At 39.3% G+C, this 26,282-nt stretch overlaps 1 protein-coding gene across 1 annotated transcript; it reads left to right on the top strand.

Annotated features, from left to right (window-relative positions):
• Positions 1–994: 994 nt before the first annotated feature.
• On the top strand, positions 995–25,559 carry EXOC1L (exocyst complex component 1 like; the record flags this gene model as incomplete). The annotated part of the gene is made up of 3 exons (XM_082243384.1): positions 995–1,115; positions 18,662–18,792; positions 25,296–25,559. 3 exons carry the CDS (start codon positions 995–997, stop codon positions 25,557–25,559), a joined length of 516 nt encoding a protein of 171 aa, XP_082099510.1.
• Between the last annotated feature and the right edge of the window lie 723 nt (positions 25,560–26,282).

The following is a 26,282-nucleotide window of genomic DNA, read 5'->3' as shown; positions in this document are numbered from 1 at the left end:
CACCCCTGTTTTAAAAGTCTAGCTCCGCCACTGCCCGCTTTTAACTTTCAGCTGACATCCAACTTTATTAAAAAATATGAATATTCCTGAAATCTTTTTTTTATAAGGGGATATATATTTGGTCAGAATTGCTTCTTAAAGTGTTTCTTGTGTTTCTTGATAGATTAGGTGACAGTCTGTAGCCTTTGATGACCAGAGAACTCTGGAGAAACGTGGCTATTACATTTTGGTATGGCCATTTTTGGGAAATCAGTCTAGACCAATGAGGGAAGATAAATAGATGCAGTTGTGAAATTTAGGCATATAGAGAAATAGTGCACTGATTTGCGCTCCGTTAATGTGAATTGATTAAGAGAGTGACTTTTAATAAATAACTCTTGGCCCCTGTACAAGGCACTGACGAATATAAATGAATACAGCTCTCTTTTCATGAAGTGAAGCTCTTAGCGATAATGCAGGGGGGATGCTGCATGGTTTTAGAAAGTGGTTTTGAACTGGGAATTGTCTGGCTCCTTGTTCTAAGGCAACGCCATGGGTATAGACTTGTGGGAAGCGTTAAGTGTTCAGCACTAGAACAGAGAGGCCGTGCCTTCACTTGCTACTTGTAATAATAGTCTTAATGGAAGAGGAGCTCAATCAATACATCAGGACAGCTGTTAACAGATTATTATAATGGAGCCTAAACGTCTTTTCTTTTCTTTCATTTTCAAATTTACAAAAACTCTATAAATGACAATAACGTTACTGCTGTGCATCTCTAAACGTTAGAATATGAGTACCTGTACAAACGCTTAGAGCTCCAGGGATTCCAGAACATCAATACAGAGGATATAACGAGTCTTGTGTGAGCTGTCCTGCGAAGACTTGCAGAGGTGGATAAGGTGTTCATCTATTACTTAAAGGCCCAAGAAGTAACTTGCAGAAAGGACAAACAGAAGATCTCCCATCTGTATGTTGATGACATTTATCTACAAAGGGTCATCAGATTGTGGACATGTCGTCACTGTTAAAGGAAGACATGGAGAAGAAACTTTTTAAGCCTCAGGGACACACTTTATATGAGTTCATTGAAACAAGGTCGAAACACAAGGAGAGGTTTTACTTATGCACATCAGGTAATGAACGTTCCATAAATAGTGTACATCATGTATTATGCGATTCCATTTTTTCTATTTAGGATAATATTTCTGTTTCACAGTTGTATTACTATTGTTGTGTAAAGAGGTAGAATAATGATGCTGTTGACTATAATAGTGAGAATTTGAAGTAGGTTTAGTACACTAACATCTCCCAGTTTGTGTGCCATGCCACATTTATGTGTTACAGTACTGCATCAGGCACTAGCCTGTGAGGATGGCAGTCCTCCTGTCAAACATATTTTCTTTTTCTGTGTCGTTCACACATTGTGAGAGATACAATGAGAAGAGACAAAGCTGGTGAAAGATTAATCAAATCTTTTTTCCTGCTCTTTTTAATCAGAGTGTTCTGAAGTTTTATATTCAGCCATATAAGTCTAGCAGGTTTTAATGAGCTAAGTTGGTTGATTTTAATTTTAAGATCTAAAATATAGTAATTTTTTTTTTTTAAATAAACTTGGATGTTTCTAAATGGTATTTCAACTTAATGCTAAATCTAAGTAACATGGTAGGGGTAAAGAGCAAAGAGCAGGGGGAGGGGAAATGTTTAATGAGAGATTAAAAAATAATTTGCTAAATGTAGACAACCACTACAGTTTCTTAGTTATATTTACAGTTGTTGTTCTTTAGACTGACTACCCTATAGTTGTTCTATAGGCATGACCACCCAGGTTTTATTTAAGTGGTGGGATTAGTCTTTATATGTTACATGAAACGATGTCTATTGATGTGTGTATATTCAATATAGCATTGGTGAGCATAATATCTGCAGCACATTGACATCTTAACTTTACCCTGATGGATACATTGGGGTTCATTGGAGCATTAGCTGTCACATTGAAACAGTAGGCACGACCAAAATAATATGCAACAAAACTACCAATTTCTCAGTCTGTAGAATTTCATTGGAGACTTTCAATTTTACCCCTTGCCCTTGAGCTTTTTGGGTGAAATTTGCATGAAAAAAAATCGATTTCTTTCTTTATTTAAAGGCTATGTTCTTTTGGTGAAGTTTATTTTATTTAATGTTCTTTAATTGGTTCTTATTGTTTTTGCGTATTTTATTGTTATTTGTATACCATCACTTACATTTTTTAATGTATTATTTTATTTCCTTTGTTGTATTTTCTTTCTATGGAATAAAGTAAAAAAAAAAAACAGGTGACAAGTCTAGGATAGTTGCAATAGGCTTTTATATCCACCAGGAGCTATTTAAAGCCCATTGCACCCCGAAAAAAACACCAAAATTACTTAGCTCTGCTTTCCCAATTGACTCCATTGCATTTCACCAAACTGTGATCCCTAATAAACAGACTTTCTTTATTAGTGATGAGAGATCACATGAGAAATCACAGTAACCTGCCATGTGATCACTGTGAAACCTGACTATAGCATTTGCCTATAGTCACTGAGACAATTTGGAATCCTTGGTATGACATACATGTGTTTATCAACTTCTGTGCCAACTTCTACTTATGTATGTAGGCAGATAACTACTGCAGTGGAAATTTCAAACTGTGTATGTAGTAGGTGCAGTTGGTTCTGACTCTTCAACGCAAGCCATGGGTAATCATTGACATGATGTTTTAGATTTAGTCCCAGCTCATTTGTCTAACTTTTGTAACTTCCAGATTTTTTTAAATAGAAATTGAAAGTCATATTTGTGATCACATAACTCAACAAGCATTATAAAGAAGAGTTTTATTTATATAGGCAGCAAAGGAATGTTGCTATTTTTCCAAAGCTTTATATTTGCAGTGATTTCAAGCTTTGTAAAAATCAGATTTTTTTTGTAAATTTAATAAATTAATAAAAAATATATAGTGTAGGTAAAATAGATTTTGGGGAGTATATTTTGGGCAGGTTGAATTTATTTTTAACTTAGATAGAGTCAGGCAGGGTTATAACCCCCATCATTTTTTATTTTTTCCATCTGTGTTCCAGATGGAAAGAGATTTAGGCCCCTTACACACTTGGAGTCCGTCAGCGGACTCCGTTTTTCTCAGCGGGGGATCTATCCGCCGATCCCCCGCTGAGCAAGCGGATGGCAGCTCAGCCAGAGCTGTCAGGTCCCAGCTGTTCTCTATGGGGGAATCGGATGAGAACAGACCGCCTGTCCGTTCTCATCCGATCCCATCCGTTCCGCTGGACGGATGGAAAATAGGGTTTCCATCCATCCAGATTTGACGGACGGGATCGGATCGGATGTCAGCGGACAAGTCTCCGCTGACATCCGATGCCCCATAGAGATGCATTGGGGAACCGTTCAGATCCGACTGAAAAACTGACAGGCGGATCTGAATGGTCCGCTAGTGTGAAAGGGGCCTTACTCTACTTCCTGTCCCATTGCCGAAACAGGAAATGAGAGGAAATCCATCCAAAGTGATGGAATCACTGTGTATCACCAGGGTCACCAGAACTAGTGTTGTGAAGTCTTCCTCTCTAGTATTGTTCCAATTTCAACACAAAATTTGGGATTTTCTTTTATGTTCACTTTCAATGATGAAGGTAAATAGGACAAATAGAAAGAATGAATCTCCCTAACCGGGGTACAGACAGCCATTAAACCTGACAGGTGTTCTAATCCCTCTCCACTCAAAATTAAAAAAAAGTTTATTTTAGTTACACTTTAAGTGTTTTCCTTTTAGGTCACATAAATATAAATTAAAATAACATAAATCTAAGATATAACATAAATCCAGTTTTTACTGCAAGTTCCAATAAATGAGTTCTTGTATGCCAAGAATTAATTCAGTAAGGGTTTCTGTCAAGTAGATTCCAGTCATGGTTAAAAGGTCAGTACCAAAACATATATTTTTATTTTTCTGTAGAAGCCATGGAATTGGTTAACATTAGATTGTAAGCTCTAACTAGCAGGGCCCTCTGATTTCTTCTGTATTCAATTATATTGTAATTGCACTGTCTGCCCTTATGTTGTAAAGCACTGCGTAAACTGTTGGTGCTATATAAAACCTGCATAATAATTATATTAATTATAATTTATTACATGTCTGTAGAAATGCTGACATAGTAGGATCTCTGCATTTACAATCCTAAAATCATTAACCTGCTGATGCCAAGGTATGGCCCTATCCCTGCTGAACTACAAATGTAATCTATTTTACATTCATATGATTTTAGATACTTATTATTTGTAGTCTAGTCTGAGAAAATAGCCATTGCTTTTGATTACCATATAATCATATAATGTACAATTTTCAAAAAAGGTACATTTTTTTAATGAACACAGTAAATACGAAAAATTATAGGAGCAGACTAATTTTTAAATACATAAAGTGAGATAAAGTGCAGCCTGGGATGTGGTGTGTAGACAACCAGGGAGATCTGAAACAGGAGAAAAGGTAAAAACATTGCCCTTTAATAACACTGTCTTATGATAGCTTATATCAGATTTGGAGCTCTAGTTATACTTATTGTTTGTAGTATTTGTCATTGTGTTACCCTTTGCTCCAGACCCACAGGTATATCCAGTAATTACAATGTGGTGGATTTAATGTGATCATACACATGTGAGAGTTCATCTCAAATGACCATTGTAGAAGCTTTGAATTCTGACGTGCCACCTATAAACATTTTTAGCAAATTACATCTTAAAGGAAAAATTAGACGAGTGAGCTGGAAATTTTTTACAAAGTGAAAAATAAACCAGGTGTTTAATGTAAACCTGAATTTGTAGTTTTATAGACCATAGGATGTAGTATTGAACCTTGAAATTTATGAAAAAAATGAATTTATGGAAAACAGGAGAAAATAACCCTGAGAATCAAACTAACATGGTAAACTTAACTTAAATAAGAGGAGCTTCTACTAATGTTCACTACTGCACAGGTGATTTGTTAAGGTGATGGATTAAAGTATATGCTTTTGGGCAGAGAAGTGAGGGTTTTTTCTGTGTCTGTTTGGAGATTCATTCTGTCTATTGGTTCTGGTGACAGTTGTCACAAGGACTAAAAGTAAAGAAAAATCAAAAATTGTGAATTGTCATCACAATACACAAACAGGAATAGATGGGAAATTTTCTAATAGGGCACTTGTTCTGGTGGCAGTTTTTAAGAAGGGGTTTACTGCACTTTACAGAGATTTCTTTTAAATATCTGTTGTATTTACAGGACCGGAAAGGAGGCAAATTTTTGAATGGAACACAAATGGCACTATTCTTTACATCTAAAATTAGGTGCTGCCTTTATTTATTCTTTAAAGGATAAGTATAGCCAAAGCTCTTTTGGCTATACTTTTCCTATGGGTCACAGGAGTGCACTTAGTTCTGAACTCCTGTGACCTGTTTTTAGCCAAAAGCCTGGTGTTCAGCTGAAATCACGGAGCCGGTTCAGGCTCTGGATCGATCCTGATTTTACAGTCAGGTTACACCCAGATGCCTGGACTGGCAGCTGGCTCAGCCTCTCAGCAAGCCGCTGGGAGATTGAGCCATCCACTCCTGCCACTCCAGTGAGCGCTGAAAGGGCAGAGCAGGGAGCAGGTGACTGACAGTCACCAGCTATCTGCAGACCTTTTACCGAGAACTGAGCAATCAGCGGTTCTCGGGAAACAGAAGGTGGGGGACAGGTGCTGCAGCCAGCTAGGTGACTATAATTGTTTGTTTTTGGATTGCCAAACTTGTCTTTTAGTGCCGGTTCACACTACCACGGCACGACTTCGGGGGTGACCTGTGAAGTCGCGTGCACCGCGACTTCGGCGCGACTTGCATGGACTTCATATAAGGAATGTCAATGCAAGTCGCTCCGATTTCACCCCGAAGTAGTACAGGAACTATTTTCTAAGTCGGAGCGACTTGAGTCGCTCCTATTAGAACGGTTCCCATAGCACTGCATGGACCGCGACTTGTCAGGCTGACCAGTCGCCTGACAAGTCGCAGTAGTGTGAATGGGCACTTAAGGAGAGGAGAGTATTTGGGATAAGTGCTATGGCCATGTTACGTGTTAAAGAGAATCTTCAGTCCCTCCACAAAGAAATTAAAAGTCAGCAGCTACATAAACTGTAGCTGGTAACTTTTAATAAAAGGACATTTATCTGTCCAGGGATCCAGCACTGTCCTCACCTAGGCCAGATCTTCTTCAGTCTTCGTGTCCCTGGCGTCAGCATGTTTAGTGTAAAAAGTCAGATGTGATTCTTTGTGGTGTTTCAGCCAGCTTCCCACTGTGTATGCAGGACCTATACTGTGCTTTGTGAATGGTCCTGCAGCCTTCAGGGACCTGTGATGTGTCCCAGAAGGCTGCAGGCAAAGGGGGTACAACTTCAGATGCTCTGTTAAAACCAGGCACCCCAACAAAAATGTGTCCAAAAGTAGTAGAGGAGGGAGGAGGGGGTGGAAAAGCAGAACTTTTCCTTTTGGGTGAAGTTACCCTCTAAGAATTGATTTTAAGGGCTGGGTTAAGGGTTACGTTTAACTTAGCTTGACTAATGGCTTCTGTAAAACAGTCAAAACACATAATAAGTTCAGTTACTATGTGATGTACACAAGTCTCTAAAAGTAAACAAAAAACTTATTTTACCTCCAAGCCACGAGCCAAGAGTTAGGTGGCAAGGTCTTTACCAACTCCACTGACCACACAACATGGGCAGTGCTATCAATTCTGAAAAAAATTAGCAAGACTAGGTGTGATCAGGTGCTGATTGACTTACAAGCTTGTGAATCAGAAGTGACAAAGCTGATAGCCACACCTCCTGCAACATTTTTGCATCTCCTTCTCAATTCAGAGCAACTCTGCTTTAAATTCAGGAGGAGTGCTTTGTTGTTGACATACAGTATCTAACAAAAGTGAGTACACCCCTCGCATTTTTGTAAATATTTTATTATATCTTTTCATGTGACAACACTGAAGAAATTACACTTTGCTACAATGTAAAGTAGTGAGTGTGCAGCTTGTATTACAGTGTAAATTGCTGTCCCCTCAAAATAACTCAACACACAGTAATTAATGTCTAAACCGCTGGCAACAAAAGTGGGTACATCCCTAAGTGAAAATGTTCAAATTGAGCCTAAAGTGTCAATATTTTGTGTGGCCACCATTATTTCCCAGCACTGCCTTAACCCTCTTGGGCATGGAGTTCACCAGAGCTTCACAGGTTGCCACTGGAGTCCTCTTCCACTCCTCCCTGACGACATAACAGAGCTGGTGGATGTTAGAGACCTTGCGCTCCTCCACCTTCCATTTGAGGATGCCCCACAGATGCTCAATAGGGTCTAGGTCTGGAGACATGCTTGGCCAGTAAATCACCTTTACCCTCAGCTTTTTTAGCAAGGCAGTGGTTGTCTTGAAGTTGTGTCTGCGGCCCGCGGCCCAGGAAGGGATCCTCCCTGAGGGAGGGGATCATGCTCTGCTTCAGTATGTCACAGTACATGTTGGCATTCATGGTTTCCTCAATAAACTGTAGCTCTCCAGTGCCGGCAGCACTCATGCAGCCCCAGACCATGACACTCCCACCCCATGCTTGACTGTAGGCGAGAAAAACTTGTCTTTGTGCTCATCAACTGGTTGCTGCCACACACGCTTGATACCATCTGAGCCAAATAAGTTTATCTTGGGCTCATCAGACCACAGGACATGGTTCCAGTAATCCCTGTCCTTAGTCTGCTTGTCTTCAGCAAACTGTTTGCAGGCTTTCTTGTGCATTATCTTTAGAAGAGGCTTCCTTCTGGGACGGCAGCCATGCAGACCAATTTGATGCAGTGTGCAGTGTATGGTCCGAGCACTGACAGGCTGACCCCCACCCCTTCAACCTCTGCAGCAATGCTGGCAGCACTCATACGTCTATTTCCCAAAGACGCAAGTGCACTCAACTCCTTTGGTCAACCATGGCCTGTTACTAGTGGAACCTGTCCTGGTAAATCGCTGTATGGTATTGGCCACCGTGCTGCAGCTCAGTTTTGGGGTCTTGGCAAACTTCTTATAGCCTAGGCCATCTTTATGTAAAGTAACAATTCTTTTTTTCAGATCCTTAGAGAGTTCTTTACCATGAGGTGCCATGTTGAACTTCCAGGGACCAGTATGAGAGAGTGAGAGTGATAACACAAAATTTAACACACCTGCTCCCCATTCACACCTGAGACCTTGTACCACTAAAGAGTCACATGACACTGGAGAGGGAAAATGGCTAATTGGGCCCAATTTGGACATTTTACAGTAACTGAGTGTATTCACTTTTGTTGCCAGCGGTTTAGTCATAAATGGCTGTGTGTTGAGTTATTTTGAGGGGACAGCAAATTTACACTGTTATACAAGCTGTACACTCACTACTTTACATTGTAGCAAAGTGTAATTTCTTCAGTGTTGTCACATGAAAAGGTATAATAAAATATTTACAAAAATGTGAGGGGTGTACTCACTTTTGTGTGATACTGTATATAAGTCTGCAAGTCAGCTAGGACCATTCTGTTCTTGCAAAGGATGGAGATCTTTGTATGTATAATATTGTGCATTTTAGCAAAGTAATCCCTTGTGCAATAGGGAAAAGGTGTGTTCTCTAAGCTAATGTAACACTTGTAAGGTTAGCCTGAGGTTTTCCCACCTTGGACCATTTGTACGACATTAGGTTAATGTTGCCAAAAACCACTAAACACTCAGGTATGTTTTTGATTGGAAACCAGAGCAATTTGAGGAAATCCACAAGTTCAAAGGGGCATGAAAATTCTGTGACCAAGAATAAATTAGCATTGAAGGTGGTTTGTGTGCTCACATGGTTTAACTAGTGTATTAGTTTCCACAGGCACATCATCTACATGATTTGCTTCATATAATATAAAGTAGTTTTCTTCTTTGCTTTTTAAGCTTGTTTTTCAGTTTATAAAGCTGGCCTCAAAGTGGATATACTCCAATATCGGACACTTTCACCCCCTTCCTGTCCTTACCAATTTTGAGATTTCACCGCTGTCACATTTTGAATGCCAATAACTTAGTGATTCAACATTGTACCCGAATGAATTTTTTAACATATTTTGTGACAGATAGAGCTTTCTTCGGGTGGTATTTAATCACCACTGAGATTTTTAGTTTCTGCTACATAAACAAAAAAATACCAAAAATTTAGAAAAAAAATAGTTTTTTAATTGTTTCTGCTATAAAATTAATAAATAATCTTTCTTTATAAATGTAGGGCTAAGTGAATTTTGTTACATATTACTGTTAAAAAAAAAAAAAAAAAAACCTAAATCAGTTTATAATATTTATTCTGTGCGAAAGTTATAGAGTCTACAAACTATAGGGTATTCAGTATATTTGAAAATTGATACGTCCTGATGTCCTGGCTGAAAAACAAATACAAGAGGGCGCCCTCTTGTTTTTATATGTGCATTAGGATCTCAAGACCTAATTTGGGAGGACCTGCATCCATTTTACCTGGTGTTCCCTATTACTTTGCTGGCCCTCTTATGTTCCCCGTTTAATAACAGTTGGGTTCCAGTCAGCGCAATAGCTTATTCTTTTTCTCTGATGTCCTGGCTGCCTATCTCATTTCTTGAGGCCCTAAAATGCCAGCACAGTACAAATACCCCCAAAATTACCACTTTTTTTAAATTAGACACCCCAAGGTATTTAGTAAGAGGCATTGTGAGTTTTTTAAAGTTGTAATTTTTGGCCCAATTTTTTTGGAAATCAATAAATTAAATACATTTAGTTTTTTTTTCCCACAATTTTCTTTCTTCATACTGTCACCAGTCCAGTACAGCTTCCATCATATGAATGGTGTGGCGGTGATCATGGATACTGACTGGTGACAGTATGTAAAAAATTAGAATAAATAATAATAATTGTTTTCAATTTTTTAAACATTTTATTTTTTTAACAAACATACATACTGTAAACAGAGCAGTGCAGTGTTACCATAATAACGCTGTGGGATAATTTATTAAAACTGGAAAGTTCACAATCTGCTCCAGCTGTGCATTGTAACCAATCAGCTTCTAACTTCAGCTTATTCAATAAAGGAGTTGTAAAGTCAGGAGGTTTTCTTATCTTAATGCATTCTATGCATTAGGATAAAAAGCCTTCTGTGTGAAGCAGCCTCCCCGGCACCACCTAATACTTATCTGAGCCCCATGTCTATCCAGCAATGTCTACGAGTCCCTCGTCCGTCCGGGACTCTCCCTCCTGATTGGCTGAGACACAGCTGTTATGCCGCGACTGTCAATCAAAGTCATTTAGCCAATCAGGAGAGAGAGGGGGCGGGCCGAATGGCATCTCAGTGTCTGAATGGGCATACAGAGCTGCAGCTCAGCTCAGGTGCCCCCATAGCAGGCTGCTTGCTGTGGGGGCGCTTTACGGGAGGGAGGGGCAACGGGGGGCCTGAGAAGAAGAGTATTCAGGCTGCCCTGTGCCAAACCAACTACACAGAGCTGGTAAGTATAACATGTATGTTATTTAAAAAAAAAAACTAGACTTTACAATCATTTTAAGCTTTCACAATAAAACCTGGAAGCTGATTGGTTTCCACGTAGAGCTGCACCAGATTTTGCACTCTCCAGTTTTAGTAAATTAACCCCTGTACTACTCTGGGGAGGTGATCAAGATTTTGTTTCTATTTTTCTGCACTATGATTGCTTATAAAAGTGATGATTACTGTTCTAAGCAATCATTTTAATGAATGGCATCTATTTATTTACAAGTTGTACTATTGTGAAAGCTGTGATTGCATCCATTTGGATCTTTTTTATCTGCTTTTTTTTTTTTTTTTTTTTTTTTTTTTACACAAAACCTGCTTAAATACTTCAATATCCTTTGATAACTGTTTTATTATCCACATGAGTTTTGAAAGAGACAGCATTTTGAGTCAATGTTTGCAGTGCTGTCTGTGTACATATTTACAAAAGGGAAGAACAGAGGAATAACCTCAGCAGTATCCTGCTTTCTTTCATTGTCCATTCCCTGAGTGGGGTGGGTTCTGTACCAGACAGCATTGCTAAACTGCAGTGTAGGAAGCTTAGAGGTCTGGGACCGGGCTTTGCTAGGTAACAGAAGTATCTGACTCACAAACCAAGCTAAAAAGAATTGCATATCCCCAGCCTTTTAAAAAATGTATAGATGTACAGTATATTTTAATTATGTAATTGATTGTTGTCTGTAGTCTAGCATTGGGGTGTGTGTTTTGTTGTAATACAAAACAAAGATTGACAGCACAAGTCAGAAAAACAATAGCGCTTAGCTAAATTGCTAATGCCCGGGGATCAGTCAGCTAAGAGTATCTCATGTTGCTGGCATCTGCAAGTAACAGGACTGATTCTGAGCTGGCCCTAATATGTTGTATTGGGCTACAATCATCTTACACCTGTAGGTACTTTTTCTTTACCTGATGTCTATTTTAAAATATATTTTGGCATATCAGGTGGCCTTTTGGTCATGACTATATTCCTATGTAAGAGACTAGCAAATAGACTGAAAAATGAAGTCATTGTTTCAATATGTCTGCTGTGTGCAGATGTGTATGTGGGCCAAAACCACTATTTGAAGAAACACATTTTAGTAGAGGGAGTTTAGAGCAATGATGAATGGCTAAAGATGATGACCCAATCAGAATTTGCTTTGCTCCTTTCCTCTCTGACAAGACGATCCCGGACGCCCATAAGTGTCCTCTTTGCTCTGCCGAGAGGCCCTCCCTCTTTCACAAATTTTGGGACTGTCAGTACATTTCGCTATTCTGGGATCAAGTCCTTGCCTTCATCAAAAATGTCACTAATATATCTCTTCCAAAAGACCCTCTCCTACTATTGTTCGGCTACTGGGACAAACGCCTACAGAAATGGTCGAGCACCTCGGCTGACCCTCCTCGTCTTTGGATCCTCACCAGCCTACTTGTTGCCAGACGAATGATCTTGAAGCATTGGATCTCTTCCACACCTCCCCCTATCTGTATGATAACGTCAGAACTAACCACACTCCTATCTATTGACCGCCTCAACACAGACTTTACGGCCCCCTCGGCGGCCCAGTCCTTCCACGTCAAATGGAACACTTTTCTCAATCACATATCTAAGGACTCGGACTCTCCCCTTGAAGATTTCACATTTTGAGTACGTGACCCCCTTATCCATGTGACCTCTACATTCCCTGATCCCACCCATGACTAGGTCTTTGAGTTCTGACCATTCCTTCATCCCATCCCTCCTTCCCCTGCTCGCCACCGGCATGCCCTCTACCCCCCCCCCCTTTATCTCCAATGTACTTGTGTTTTTGCTGGTTCAATGTATTTGCCTATACATGTTTTCTACTTTGTTATACTTGAAAATTTTAAATAAAAAAAAAAAAAGAATTTGCTTTGCCACCGATTTTAGTGTAAGTGACATAAAATAAATTTTACTGAAGAATATCTATCCCACAATTCAACAAATCTAGTTTTTCAGGTGTTTTATTTTTTTCTTTAGTGGAGAAAAGGTTGATTAAAACGTTTAATTTCTGTATGCCCTTTCTGTAGTTAGAATTTTAGAAAAAGTCAAAATAAGCCTCTGCTTATTTTCCTTTACCAATGTCAAAGTTTTAGAACAGAAAGATGCTAAAGCACTCATAGAAGAAGGACCTTTACTGAACCTGGCTCCAGCTTCTGCTTCATTTGTTGGCAGTGAAATGGACTTGTAGGCACAGTAAGAAGTTGGCTAAAAATGTGGCAGTGCAGTGTTGAAACAGCTTTACTGATATATTTTGCATGGTACATGCTATTATCAGAGGCAGTTAGGTTTCACTAACTTATAAAACACGAATTACAGCTCCATCCTGGCCAGATGAACATTCATTTTGCTTGGAAGTTCATGACCAAGAGTGTTTTTTTTTTTTTGCCTCCTCTCCATACTTTCCTTAAAAGTGAAAATTGGATTTAGCAGGAGAAAACGAAGGAAAAAGAATTGTACAGCTTCGCACCTAGTGTTTGCTGAGGATCAGTATCCCTTTATTACTACTGGAGGACATGCTGGTCAAGACCAAAGCAGACTTATGGGAAGTAGCAAGAGGATATTACCACTAATAATGGGTTTTTGCTATAGGGAATGTTGATGCTGTTGCATGTTGGATAAAGGTCCCCTGGTGTTTGCCAAAATGGCTACAGCTTCAACTTCAGTTATGCATGTTACAGAAGACAAAATAGCTGTTTTCTGACAACATTAATTAAATTATATATACCAGAGAAAGAAGAGGCAATGGGAAAGGTGCGCTGCTATGGTGGCTACTGACCACACCTATAGGGGAACTGCAGCACCCACCAAAACAAGTACTCAAAGGCTTGTAAGGTAAAATATGAAAGAAAGGGGTGGTGCGCTATTCAGGTGTCGGAATATGTGTAAGTAAAACAATTATTGATATCATAGGCAAAAATATCAAAAAGTGCAGTACACTGTGACAACAGATCAGAAAAAACTTCAAATTTTCTTCAGAAAAATAAATAAGAAATAGTCCCAATTATGATAAAAATCCACACGTGCAAAAAAATAAATAAAAAAATAAATAAATATTTATGTTTTTTTGAAGGGTGTAAAAAAGAATATTTATGAAGTTCATCCATTCATAAGTTAATTTTTCAGAAGCTCTCACCTCTAAAAATGAATAGTCAGTATTTGTAAATAAATAGAAAATCTTCCAATCAGTAGGGTGACTTCTCCTCTCAATGTATCATCCCCAGATATGTGAAAAAAATAAATAAAAAACAATATAGTATACTATTGTCATAAAAAATACCAGAAAATACACAGATAAACCAGGATCATCAACCACTATTCCATAAGTGCATGTGGTAAACCGTGCTGTGAAATAATATAAAGTGAAAGCAACCAATCCATATGTGCTGTAAACACTGTGCGGTACCCCAAAAAAAGTGGGTAATAATCTTCCACCAAAGCGTGTGGCTAAAATGCAAGCTCACCTGTAGCATAAAATCACTAAGCCTTTAAAAACCTGTACAATCTCCTCTATAATGGCAGGGCTGTCTTCATATAGCAATCCTCTCAGTATATATAGAAAATAAGGAAAGGTCCATATTGAAGTAAAATCAGTAAAATTTTATTACATAAAAAAACAAATCTCACTTACATCAAGGTAAGGGACTGAGGATCTATTACTCTGCTCCCCTGTATAGCCAATCTCTAATTGCGGTCAGGTCAGGAAGTGCAGTCCGAACAAACAGCTCTTGACTCAGCGGCTTCCAAGCACAAGTAGAGCCAATAGACAGAGCATGTGCATCTGTCCCTTAACTTGACGTAAGCGAGATTTGTTTTTTTATGTAATAACATTTTTCTGTTTTTACTTCAATATGGACCTTTCCTTATTTTCTATATATACCGAGAGGATTGCTATATGAAGACAGCCCTGCCATTATAGAGGAGATTCTATAGGTTTTTAAAGGCTTAGTGATTTTATGCTACAGGTGAGCGCACATTTTAGCCACACGCTTTGTTCACAGCACATGTGGATTGGTTCCTTTCATTTTATATTATTTTACTGGCACGGATGTGCATTTCACAGCACGGATTTCCACATGCACTTATGGAATAGTAGTTGATGATCCTGGTTTATCTGTGTATTTTCTGGTATTTTTTAATGACAATATTACGCTATATTGTTTATTTATTTTTTTCACATATCTGGGGATGATACGCTGAGAGGAGAAGTCACCCTACCTATTGGAAGATTTTCTATATTTTTACAAATACTGACTATTAATTTTTAGAGGTGAGAGCACCTAAAAAATCAACTTATGAATGGATGAACATTATAAATATTCTTTTTTACACCCTTCAAAAAAACATAAATATTTATTTATTTATTTTTTTTTATTTATTTTTTTTATCTATGCACGTGTGGATTTTTATCATAATTGATACAATTTCTTATTTATTTTTGTGAAAAAACTTTAAAGTTTTTTTCTGATCTGTTGTTACAGTGTACTGCACTTTTTTATATTTTTGCCTATGACAATTGTTTTCCTTACACATATTCCTACACCTGAATAGCGCATCACCCCTTTCTTTCATATATACCAGAGAACTATGCAAATCAATTTGCTTTCTTCTGAATAGTAGAAGTGATTACTTCTATCATCCAGTAATCACCCCCTCCCCCCTGTGGTCCCCAGGTTCACCTGGCTCAGCTGAGAGCCCAGGTTCACTATAGAGGGATTAAAAATGAAAAGTTTGCACTAAATGAACCCATAAGTGCTCAGTTTTGGGCACTTATAAGTTGAGATCAGTGTTAATTTCGTTGACTAAAATATTTTTGTCCACTAAAGATTACTTAAATATGACTAAAACTTAAATGACATTTTAGTCATAAGACTAAAATACGACTAAAACTAAAATTACATTTTTGTCAAAAGACTATAACTAAAACTTAATCGAAAATTGACATCAAAATTAACACTACTCTGCTGGCTATTTCTAAATTGGCAACACATTTGCATCCAGAGCCTGTAATAATAGCACATTAACGTTTAAACATGTATTGCTCTAAGCAAAAGTAGGGGGCATCTACTAAGCTGATGAAACAAAAAAATTAAGAAAAAGGCTTTTCTTATATTTTTTTCTTAATATTAAATGTTGCTAATATATTCAGGTAATATGTGCAATGACAGTACAGTCAACAGAGTTTAGAGCTGGGTTCACACTGAGGCGACACGACTCCTTACTACTTCGGGGGCGACTTGTGCAGTCCCGTGCACCACGACTTCGGAGCGACTTGCAGGGACTTCACATAATGGAAGTCTATGAAAGTCGCTCTGAGGTCGCCCCGAAATAGTACAGGACCCTTTTTCTAAGTCGGAGCGACTTGTGTCGCTCCTATTAAAACGGGTCCTGTAGCGGTCAATGGACCGCGAGGGAGCACTGACAAGTCGCCTGACAAGTCGCGCTAGTGTGAACCGACTCTTAAAGTTTTCGAGTTTTTTTGTATTTTAAAGTTGCACTTCTGTTTGTCAAAAAGCTATTTTTTTGTTTTGTTTATGAAACTTGGTTTTATTTGTAAAGAAGTTATATATCACAATGGCTAAATCTGTGTCTGTAGTGCGTGTTCAAAAACCTAATACCATAAATAATAACATGTTGTTCCATTTTTACTCCAGGTCAATATAACTGGTTTAAAAATTCTAGAGAAATGTTTAAATAATGCCTTACAATTTACCTAAACCCATTTGATTTGTAGTCAACTAAAATGTACTGGAGATTTTAGTCAACTAAAATATGACTAAAACTAAAGCAATTCGGATGACTAAAATATGACTAAAACTAAAATAGCATTTTAGTCAAAAGACTAAAATTTGACTAAAACTAAAATGGCATTTTAGTCAAAAGACTATGAGTAAAACTAAAGCTGAATTTTCTGCCAAAATGAACACTGGCTGAGATTTTAAGTGTACAAGTGACTACAGCCAGCTGACATGCAGATCAGGGACTTTGTATCCCATTATGTGTATGGCCTGGGCGCAGAGGAACCATCTCCATAAAGTGAAACTGTCAGAAGTAGACAAATCATTTTGACCACAATGCTACAATGCCTGCTAACGCCTGAATCATAGTATTACGGCTGTGACACACAATTACATAGTTACATAGTTACATAGTTAGTGAGGCTGAAAAAAGACACAAGTCCATCCAGTTCAACCTATGATGTGTGTGTGTGTTTGCTTTTAACCGTACATTGTATACCCCTGTATGTTGTGGTCTTTAAGGTGTCCATCCAATAGTTTTTTGAAACTATCAATGCTCCCCGCTGATACGACTGCTTGCGGAAGAGAATTCCACATCCTTACCGCTCTTACAGTGAAGAACCCCTTACGCACTTTAAGGTTAAACCGCCTTTCCTCTAGTTTTAGTGAGTGGCCACGTGTCTTATTGTACTCCCTTACTCTGAATAGTTTGTTCCTTATGCTAGGGTCGCCAGTACAGTATTTGTACATTGATATCATATCCCCCCTCAATCGTCTCTTCTCCAGAGAGAATAAGTTCAGTGCTTGTAGTCTTTCCTCATAGCTGATATCCTCCATTCCCCTAATTATTTTTGTTGCCCTTCTCTGGACTTTCTCCAGTTCCAGCACATCCTTCCTGAGGACCGGTGCCCAGAACTGGACAGCATACTCCAGATGTGGCCGGACCAGAGTCTTGTAGAGTGGAAGAATAATCTCTTTATTTCTGGAGTGAATCCCCTTTTTTATACAACCCAGTATTCTGTTGGCTTTGCTTGCAGCCGCTTGGCATTGCATGCCACTTCCAAGCCTGTTGTCTACCAGTACCCCCAGGTCCCTTTCCATCCTAGACTCACCCAGAGGTTCCCCCCCTAGTGAGTAGCTTGCTTTCTGGTTTCTGGCCCCCAAGTGCATTACTTTACATTTTTCTACATTAAATCTCATCTGCCATGTAGTTGCCCACCCCGTTATTTTGTTCAGGTCTGCTTGCAAGATTTCCACATCCTGCATAGAAGATATTGGCATGCCTAATTTAGTATCATCTGCAAATACTGAGATTGTACTAGATATCCCCTCCTCTAGATCATTTATGAATAAATTAAACAGGATTGGTCCCAGGACAGAACCCTGGGGGACCCCACTTTCCACACCCGCCCAATCAGAGTACTCCCCATTAATCACCACCCTCTGGACTCTCCCCTGGAGCCAGTTCTCTATCCAGGTACTCACCTTATGGTCCATACCTATCTTCCTTAGTTTGCACAGTAAGCGTTTGTGGGGAACGGTGTCAAAGGCCTTTGCAAAGTCCAGATACACCACATCCACAGGCTTACCTTTATCTAAGTGGCAGCTCACTTCATCGTAGAAGGTTAATAGATTGGTTTGGCATGAACGATTTTTCATGAATCCATGCTGATTACTACTAATAATACCGTTTTCATTACTAAAGTCTTGTATGTGGTCCCTTATCATCCCCTCCAAAATTTTGCAGACTACTGATGTTAGGCTGACCGGCCTATAGTTACCCGGGATATATCTCGGCCCCTTTTTAAATATTGGTACCATGTTGGCTTTTTTCCAATCAGCTGGCACCATACCTGTCTGTAAACTATCCTTAAAGATCAAGAATAATGGTCTGGCAATCACCTGACTGAGCTCATTTAGAACCCTTGGGTGCAAGCCATCCGGTCCCGGGGATTTATTTATGTTAAGTTTCTCTAGTTTAGCTCTAAGTCTATCCTCTGTTAGCCATGGCGGCACTTCCTGAGGTGTATTATTTATATATATTTATGATATAACAATGTTCTTCAGGCTTCGTCTTATTATCAGTTTACTGTGATTACAAGTCTACATTATTACCAACAAATGGAGCAGCGGCTGCAGCCAAGTTCAGTAAAAGATGATGTCCACCTTTTGTGTGTTGTGATGACCTACCAGTCCAAATAAAATGAATAGGGTCTGTAAAGCATCCCCACCATGACACACAGTAACATAATAATGCCTTTCAAGCTGTTTTATGAACAATTTATTTCATAAGAATGTACATGGTAACAAATAAGTGTGGAGACATTTCAGTTATTACATAAACAGTGTAACACCAAAATAATCATGTTTTTCAGTGGCTAAAGAGGAAGAAGTCCATATATCCTTGGTTAAACACTACCGAGCGTGTCTAGATGAGAAGTATGAAGTGGCTGAGATGTGGCTTCTCAGAGATCTCAAGCTCCTTGATGGGAAGGAAGCAGATACAGTAAGCAATTTTATTTTTACATTTTGGATAAATACTATGGGGGGGAAATTTTATTAACCACTTTACCACCGGAGGAATTTGCTGTCTTACGTCCAGGCCACTTTTTGCAATTCGGCACTGTGCGATTTTAACTGACAATTGCGCGGTCATGCAACGCCCTACCCAAATTAAATTTACGTCCTTTTTTTCCCACAAACAGAGCTTTCTTTTGGTGGTATTTGATCACCTGTGCGATTTTTACTTTTTGCGCTATAAACAAAAAAACAGCTACAATTTTGAAAAAATAGCAATATTTTTCACATTTTTTTATATGAAATTCCCCCCCAAAAAATTTAAAAATCAAAATGTTTTATCATTTTAGGCCAATTTGTTTTCTGCTACATATTTTTGGTAAAAACAATCGCAATAAGCGCATTTTGATTGGTTTGCGCAAAGTTATTGCGTTTACTAACTAAGGGAAAGATTTCTGTCATTCTTGGTGGTTTTTTTTAACGAGTAATGACGGCGATCTGCGATTTTTTTTGCGGGACTGCGACATTGCAGCGGACAGATCGGACCCTTGACTGTCATTTTTGACACTTTTGGGGGTACCAGTGACATTACTGCAGTAATCAGTGCTATAAATATGCACTGTTACTGTAAAAATTACACTGGCAGGGAAGGGGTTAATTTTTATTGGAGAGGGAGGGGTTAATGTATGCCTGGTGCTTACTGACGTGTGTGGGGGGATGCTGAACCCTGCAATCTGACCCTGTCTGTCACTTAGGAGATCCGCCCGCTTGTGTTTACACAAGCGGGTGGATCTCCACACTCGATTCCCCGACGATCGGGGAAGAGCGGCAGTGATCACCGCCGCTCCTCCCCTGGCCCGACTCCCGCTGTAACTGAATACAGCGGGAGCGAGCCTCCGGCGGCACGCGCGCGCCGCCGAGAGAGGGGAATGTCTGGTGACGTAGGTCTACGTCGCCAGACGATAACGAACCACTTTGCCGCAGTACAGTCAACGTGACTGGTCGGCAAGTGGTTAAAACAGTTTAAAGTGTTGCCTATCAAATATATAAGGAGGACCCTCACACATAGACTAATGGGTGCATCTTTGAAAAATGAATCATTCAGACTGGTGCACCAGGTTATGTATTGTGAGACAAATGGTATGTGTCTGCATTGTAATTTCCCAAGCAGCATGCTATGGCACCCTTGGATTCCTCCAGAGATTGCTAGGGGTTCATTGAGCAATGAACAGAGGGGAATTGATTTTTTTTTTTAACCTGATATTGTCTATATAGTTCCTGTTCCAACATCTCTCTGACCACCAATGTAAGTGGGCACCTCTCCATCTGACCACAAATGTAAGGGGGACCTCTTCTACTGACTCCCAACATAATAAACTTTCTTCTGATTTTCACTTTTATACTGACCACCAATGTATAAAAAAACTTTTCAACTGACCACTAGTGTATGAGGGCCACTTTTCCAAAAATGTAAAGGGCATTTCCCAAGTCACTAACAATGTAAAGGGACACTTCATTGGCCGGTAATGTGCATGAGCATTTTTAGACTGGCCACCAATGTAAAGGAACACTATGCTTTTCACCATCTGAGATTATTTTCTTGCCATTATTCTTTGTTTCATTTGAAGATTTTTACTGAAAGTAATGTTGCTGTTTATTGGAAGGAGTGTTTAAAAATGAACCGCTCTGGATGTCAAATGTGCTAGGTACATAACATCACTTATTCTTTTAATATTATATCTATAACTTCCCAATTACACTAATATATAATGAGCTGTAAGTACTGTTTATCATTTTCGCAGGGGTTCCCTGAGACCCATACATCATTTCAAGCATTCCTCCATTGTAAAAAAAGATGAGAAAGATTTCTCCACAGCCTGCATGTAACTATGTGGTAAACTCAGAGTATAATGTACACAGAATGCAGTTTTCAGCACCAGCACATCCCAACCTTCACAATTTGGAAGTCTGGGTATACTGTGGATGGTGAAATACTCCACTGTCATGACCCATTGTCTGTGTGCATAACAAACAGCATACAGTATATTTTACAGTGCGTAACAGCTTTAGTGGCAAAAGCTGCATATCACCAGGGCTCATAGTTAAAGTGATTGTAAATCTCTGACATGAAAAATGAACAAAGTATACCCTTCTATAGCGTGTACAGTACTTGCCTAAATCAAAAGTACCAAGTGTGATTTCTATCTGAAGCACCCTTCCTATCTGCATGAGTCATTTCTGACAGGCTGTGCTGACTCAAAGGGACTAAGGGGATGAGGGAGGTGGCCTCCAGCATACAGCCTGTGATTGACAGCCTCAGCTGTGCATGTTTCCCTATAAGAGTTCGTAGAGGAGGGTGTGGCCCTTTCCTCCACTTAGGTCTTAGATTACACTCAACTCTCCTCTCTGAGCTGTGAAGTGTGTGATATTAGATCCTTGCCCCGTGCCTCTGGAAGCTCAGAAAAACTATGCAAATTCTGGACTTTAACCACTTTAGCCCCGGAAGATTTTGCTGTTTAATGACCAGGCCCTATTTTGCAATTTGGCACTGTGTGACTTTAACAGACAATTGCGCGATTGTGCGACGCTGTACTCAAACGCAATTGACGTCCTTTTTTTCCCACAAATTTAGCTTTCTTTTGGCGGTATTTGATCACCTGTGTGATTTTTTTTTTGCACTATAAACAAAAAAAGAGCCATCATTTTAAAAAAAACAATATTTTTCACATTCTGCTATAAAACATTCCCCCCATAAAAAATGTAAAAATCCAAATTTTTTAGCATTTTAGGTCAATTTGTTTTCTGCTACATATTTTTGGTAAAAAAATTAGCAATAAGCATATTTTGATTGGTTTGCGCAAAAGTTATTGCGTTTACTAACTACGGGAAAGATTTATGTCATTTTTATTGTTTTTTTTGTACGGCGGTTTGCCTGGGAGAGCCAGCCTGCTGCAGTACATCTGCGGCGGCTGGACGGGAAGTGGTTAAACTGATGTAACAAATAGCTGCAGATAAATAGGTGCATCATATGTAAGAGGATTTGTTTAATCTCTGTGTATTAACAGAGTCTAGTCACTTGACTGGGTAAATGTAAGGGTTTACAACCACTTTAAAGACACAACCACAGATATAGTAGGGCACCTGGATGTGCAGACACAGTTTGATCATCCTGAGCCATGTGTACCATCCTGCACTTTCATAAACAGGAACGCTTGGCACTTTCTGGTTCATCTAAGGGAAGCAGCAGCAATCTGATAAGGTTTTCTTACACCGGTGACACCAGAGGTGGATAGGGTTACAGCCATCTCTCCCCTGTCTCTCTACTTGGAAGGAGGAGACTGAGATCAAGTGGAGACAAAGCAATTGAATAACTAAATACACATGTCTCTTTCTGCAAAACATGAATATTATTAAAACAATTGGGAAAACCGGAGCAGTGATACTAGGATAGATAATTATAAAATCCGGTTGGATTCTTTAGATACAGGAGATAGATTAATATAAAGACCCGTTTAGACAAGATGAAATGCTTGTGGTGGGACCCCTCGCTACCCAAGCTTATGCAGTAACCCTCATTGAGTGCTGTTACAGGGTTCTGGACTTGTGCCACTTTGAACTAACTAATTAATGTTGGAATCCCTTTCTTGTTGGGTTTCAATTGCTGTCCCCCCAGGGGTAGGTTTTGGGTATGTGGAGACATTCAACACTTGGTTGATGATTCAACTCTGTTACAAAATTATATGGCACAGCCTTTACAGTTCCTGGTGAAGAAGGTCTAGTGGCCTGAAAAATGCTTAGAATCTACCCAGAGCCCACCTTCTGACCAGTAAGCAAAATACTGTTTACAAAGATATTTACACCACTGTGTGAAGCTATGGCAATTGTCTTACACTAGACACCAGTTTCATACATCTGTGTTGCAGTAACTCATGGTACCAAAGAACGTATCCCCTCCCCCCACCAGCATTTAAAGCTGTGCCCATTTTGAGTAAGACAGATTATTAATGTAGCATTTACTTACTGGAATCCATCTGCCCTTAGCTCATGCATGCAGGCAGGAGGGTGTGCTTAGCACAGAAAGTCCCTCCTCCACACGAAAGAAAAAAAATGATCATAAAAGCTCAAGATAGAAAGTAGGGAGTAACTGAAGAAATTAAAAAAAAGAGTTCAAGTCAAAAAGTAAATATATCTTCCTAGTTTTTTCCTAATGCTTGCAGTGTTAAGATTACAAATAGTTAATGTGGTTGTAAATTCAGAAGGTTTTTTAATTTAATGCATTAGATGCATTAAAATTGGCTCCCGTTACTGTCAATCAACTTCAGTGAGCCAATGAGGAGAGAGAGTGGGCGGGACTGGGCCATGGCTCCATTTCTGAATGGACTCGGGTGCTTGCTGTGGGGGCACTCAAAAGGAGGGAGGGGCCAGGAGCACCGAAGAGGAACCTGAAAAGAAGAGGATCCAGACTGCTCTGTGCAAAACCACTGCACAGAGCAGGTAGATATAACATATTTATTATTTTTAACGAAAAAAAAAAAAAATGAGACTTTACAATCACTTTAATGTTGATTTAGTTCCGTTTAGTTCCGCTTTAAGAAAGTCAATCTCATCTGTGCCACTTGTGCTTATTTTGGCATGATGCCATTCTGAGTAAATGATGAAAATAAGAGTATGCTTTTACATTTGCTGGAACATTTATATAAATGTCACATGTCCCACAAACATTTCTGCTCTACATTGTAGTGTCACTGCCCTGCATCTGTCTGCCTCTAATGCTGCACAACGTATCAGTTATGTAGTGTATCATGTTTGCTACATCATCTGTGGAATACACTGAGAGTTGTACAGTATCTACTAAAATTGTATTAAAAATTTCAGGGGACTTTAAATGTAGGGACTGTAGACTGAGTAAAAAATGCATTTGAACATATGTTCATTTATTAAATAAGATAAAGCTGTGTTCATTTCATTGAAAGGTATATTAGTTTTGTACAAATCTTTTTTTCCTTCTACATTTTGGTCAGGGCAAAAAATGTTTAAAAAAAATTATTTTTTTTTTGTTAATCATGATTTGTTAATCATGTACATATGAAATATTGCAAACAATTATTATGTAGTATTTTATCCAACCAGCAGGCGAAGCTCTCAGGCTCAGTTTAAATATGGTTGCCTGCAGTTAGGGACAGATGTCCAAGCCAGCTTCCGGGCTCAGACATTTGTCCTTAACTGCAGGTAAAATTTCCCTTCCTACCTGTACAAATCCCCATACAGAAATTCCAATCACAGCAAAAAATTTTGTCCCCCAACCCCCCCTTACAACTCAAATCCTCTCCTCCAAATCCCCCTCCTAGAAACGCCCCCCCACCCCCTGGAAATGCCCCTCCCCCACGCCAGAAGAAATCTTTTACCCCACAAATTTCCCCTCTGAGCACACTTCCCCCCAGTTTTTACATAATATAAATCCTCACTAATCCTCTCCCCTGCAAAAATTACCTTCCTAGAATAACCCCCCATCCCATCCCCTCACATATATCCACTCTCCCTCAATCCCACTCCTAGCACAAATTCCCTCTCTTCCTAAATCTCCTCTCCCAGCATAAATCTGCCCAATCTCTGCTCCTAAAATTCTCCCCACCATCCCACCCAAAGCCCCCTCCTAGCACTAATCCTCCCCCCCCCCCTTTTCTAGCATAAATGCTCTTATCCCCAGCACAAATGTTTGTTACACTCCTCACCTTCCCCGAATTGTGTCCCCAGTAAAATCCCCCCCCCCCTCCCCACAACACACAGACCTCAGATGCAGTACAGAAGATGGCTGTGGGATGTCCTTTCTCCCAGGCTCCTCTTTATCTTGACACATTAAAGCTGAGAAGGAGCCTAGGGGAAGCTTCCCTAAGCCTTGAATATTATTATTTTGAACAGGCATCCAATGGGTAGAAATGATGATTGGGGGATCACGGACCCGCACAACGAAGCCATTGGCTATCACACCTGAACTTTGTGGGATTTGCTCACCATCCCCCTACCCAATTCTGAGCTGCCAGGAAAGGGGGTGGGTAAGCAAACCCTCAACTGTTCCGATCTGACAGCAGTCTTGTGTTACCTTCTGTAGCCAGGAGCCCACACCTCCTTCCAGCTCTTACCTCCTCTCTAGCACCAAGCTGAAAGGAGTAGTGATGCTACTGTCAATACTCCTATCAGCTTGTAGAAGCAGAAACAGCAGTGGCCCCCTTACATGATACTACTGCGCCTGGGACAGCTACCCCTCCTGCCTCCGCCTTTGTCCTCGCTCTGGACTGAGGTGTCACAAAAGATCTTGCATTTCTAAACCAAGAATTAGGCTGAAAGTGTATTGGGATTTATTGTATCTTTCGCAATTAGTTGACTGTATGTATAAATATTGGAAATCACAACTAAACTATTGCTTTTTTGTCTTTTATTGTGCCCCAGCTGATGGATTATTTCAGTAACAGTTCTCATTTCTGTAAACTTTAGGACAACCCATATTTTGACATGATGTTCGATGAAGTCTGCAATGTAGAAGCTTACAGCTGTGCCTCGAAATATGCCTTTGCTCGAAGTATAGTTAAACTGAACACTCAGCACACCAAGAAGGACATCGAAGTTATTAATTTTGACTCCTCCTATATAGAAGATGGAGTGATCTGGTCTTCAAACAATGGGGACTGCTTGGTGCTTATGAGAATATGCTTTTATGCCTCCAATCTTCTTTGTCTATCCTTATGTCCTATTCCATAGATGGTAGATTTGTAAAATGAGGTTGCATTTCTAAATACATGTCAAGTATCGTGGGTATAGCTAAGTCTGTTAAATTAACTTTAGTAGAGTTCAGCATGTACCATCAAGGTTCTAGATTTAGTGAGTTTATTTTGAATGGTAACTGCTACTGACCTTGTTAGAGGTGCTAAAATATGTTGTGGAAATAGTAAAAAGACAACAATACACATCCTGACTGGATGGGTGAATGAATAAATGGATGGACAGACTGATTGTTGTCATATAAATGAGAAGCATTTACCAAGGTAACCTACTAGTAATTATTACAACAATCTAAGTATGCAAAAGTGTCATACATAGTGGGTTTGATATGTTATGAAATTTAAAGTGATACTAAAAGTACACTATTTAATTCACACTGTCCCTTCTCTTTCTGTATATGGATGATGGCACTGGGATATTTTAATCTGAATACCCTTTTTCCTAAACAATATACAGCTGTCAGATGACCCAGCTCTTTCCCATCCGGTCTGCAGAGAAACATAAGCAGCAGGCGCTTCTAGTCTTCTGCTGCTGGTCACATGTTCAAAATATAAAAAAAAGCCTTGGGAACAGAGAGTAAAAATATAAAATTATTATAAAAAACAGGTTTAAATTGTTTTACAAATATGTATTTGAAATCAAATATTTTTGGCAATAACATAGTATGGGTAGATTTCTGCCAATTACAGGCTGGGTTGTGCC

Source organism: Pelophylax lessonae, assembly GCF_965119305.1.
Source record: "Pelophylax lessonae genome assembly, chromosome: 1".
Lineage (NCBI taxonomy): Eukaryota > Metazoa > Chordata > Amphibia > Anura > Ranidae > Pelophylax > Pelophylax lessonae.
This window is presented reverse-complemented; position numbering and strand designations above follow the sequence as displayed.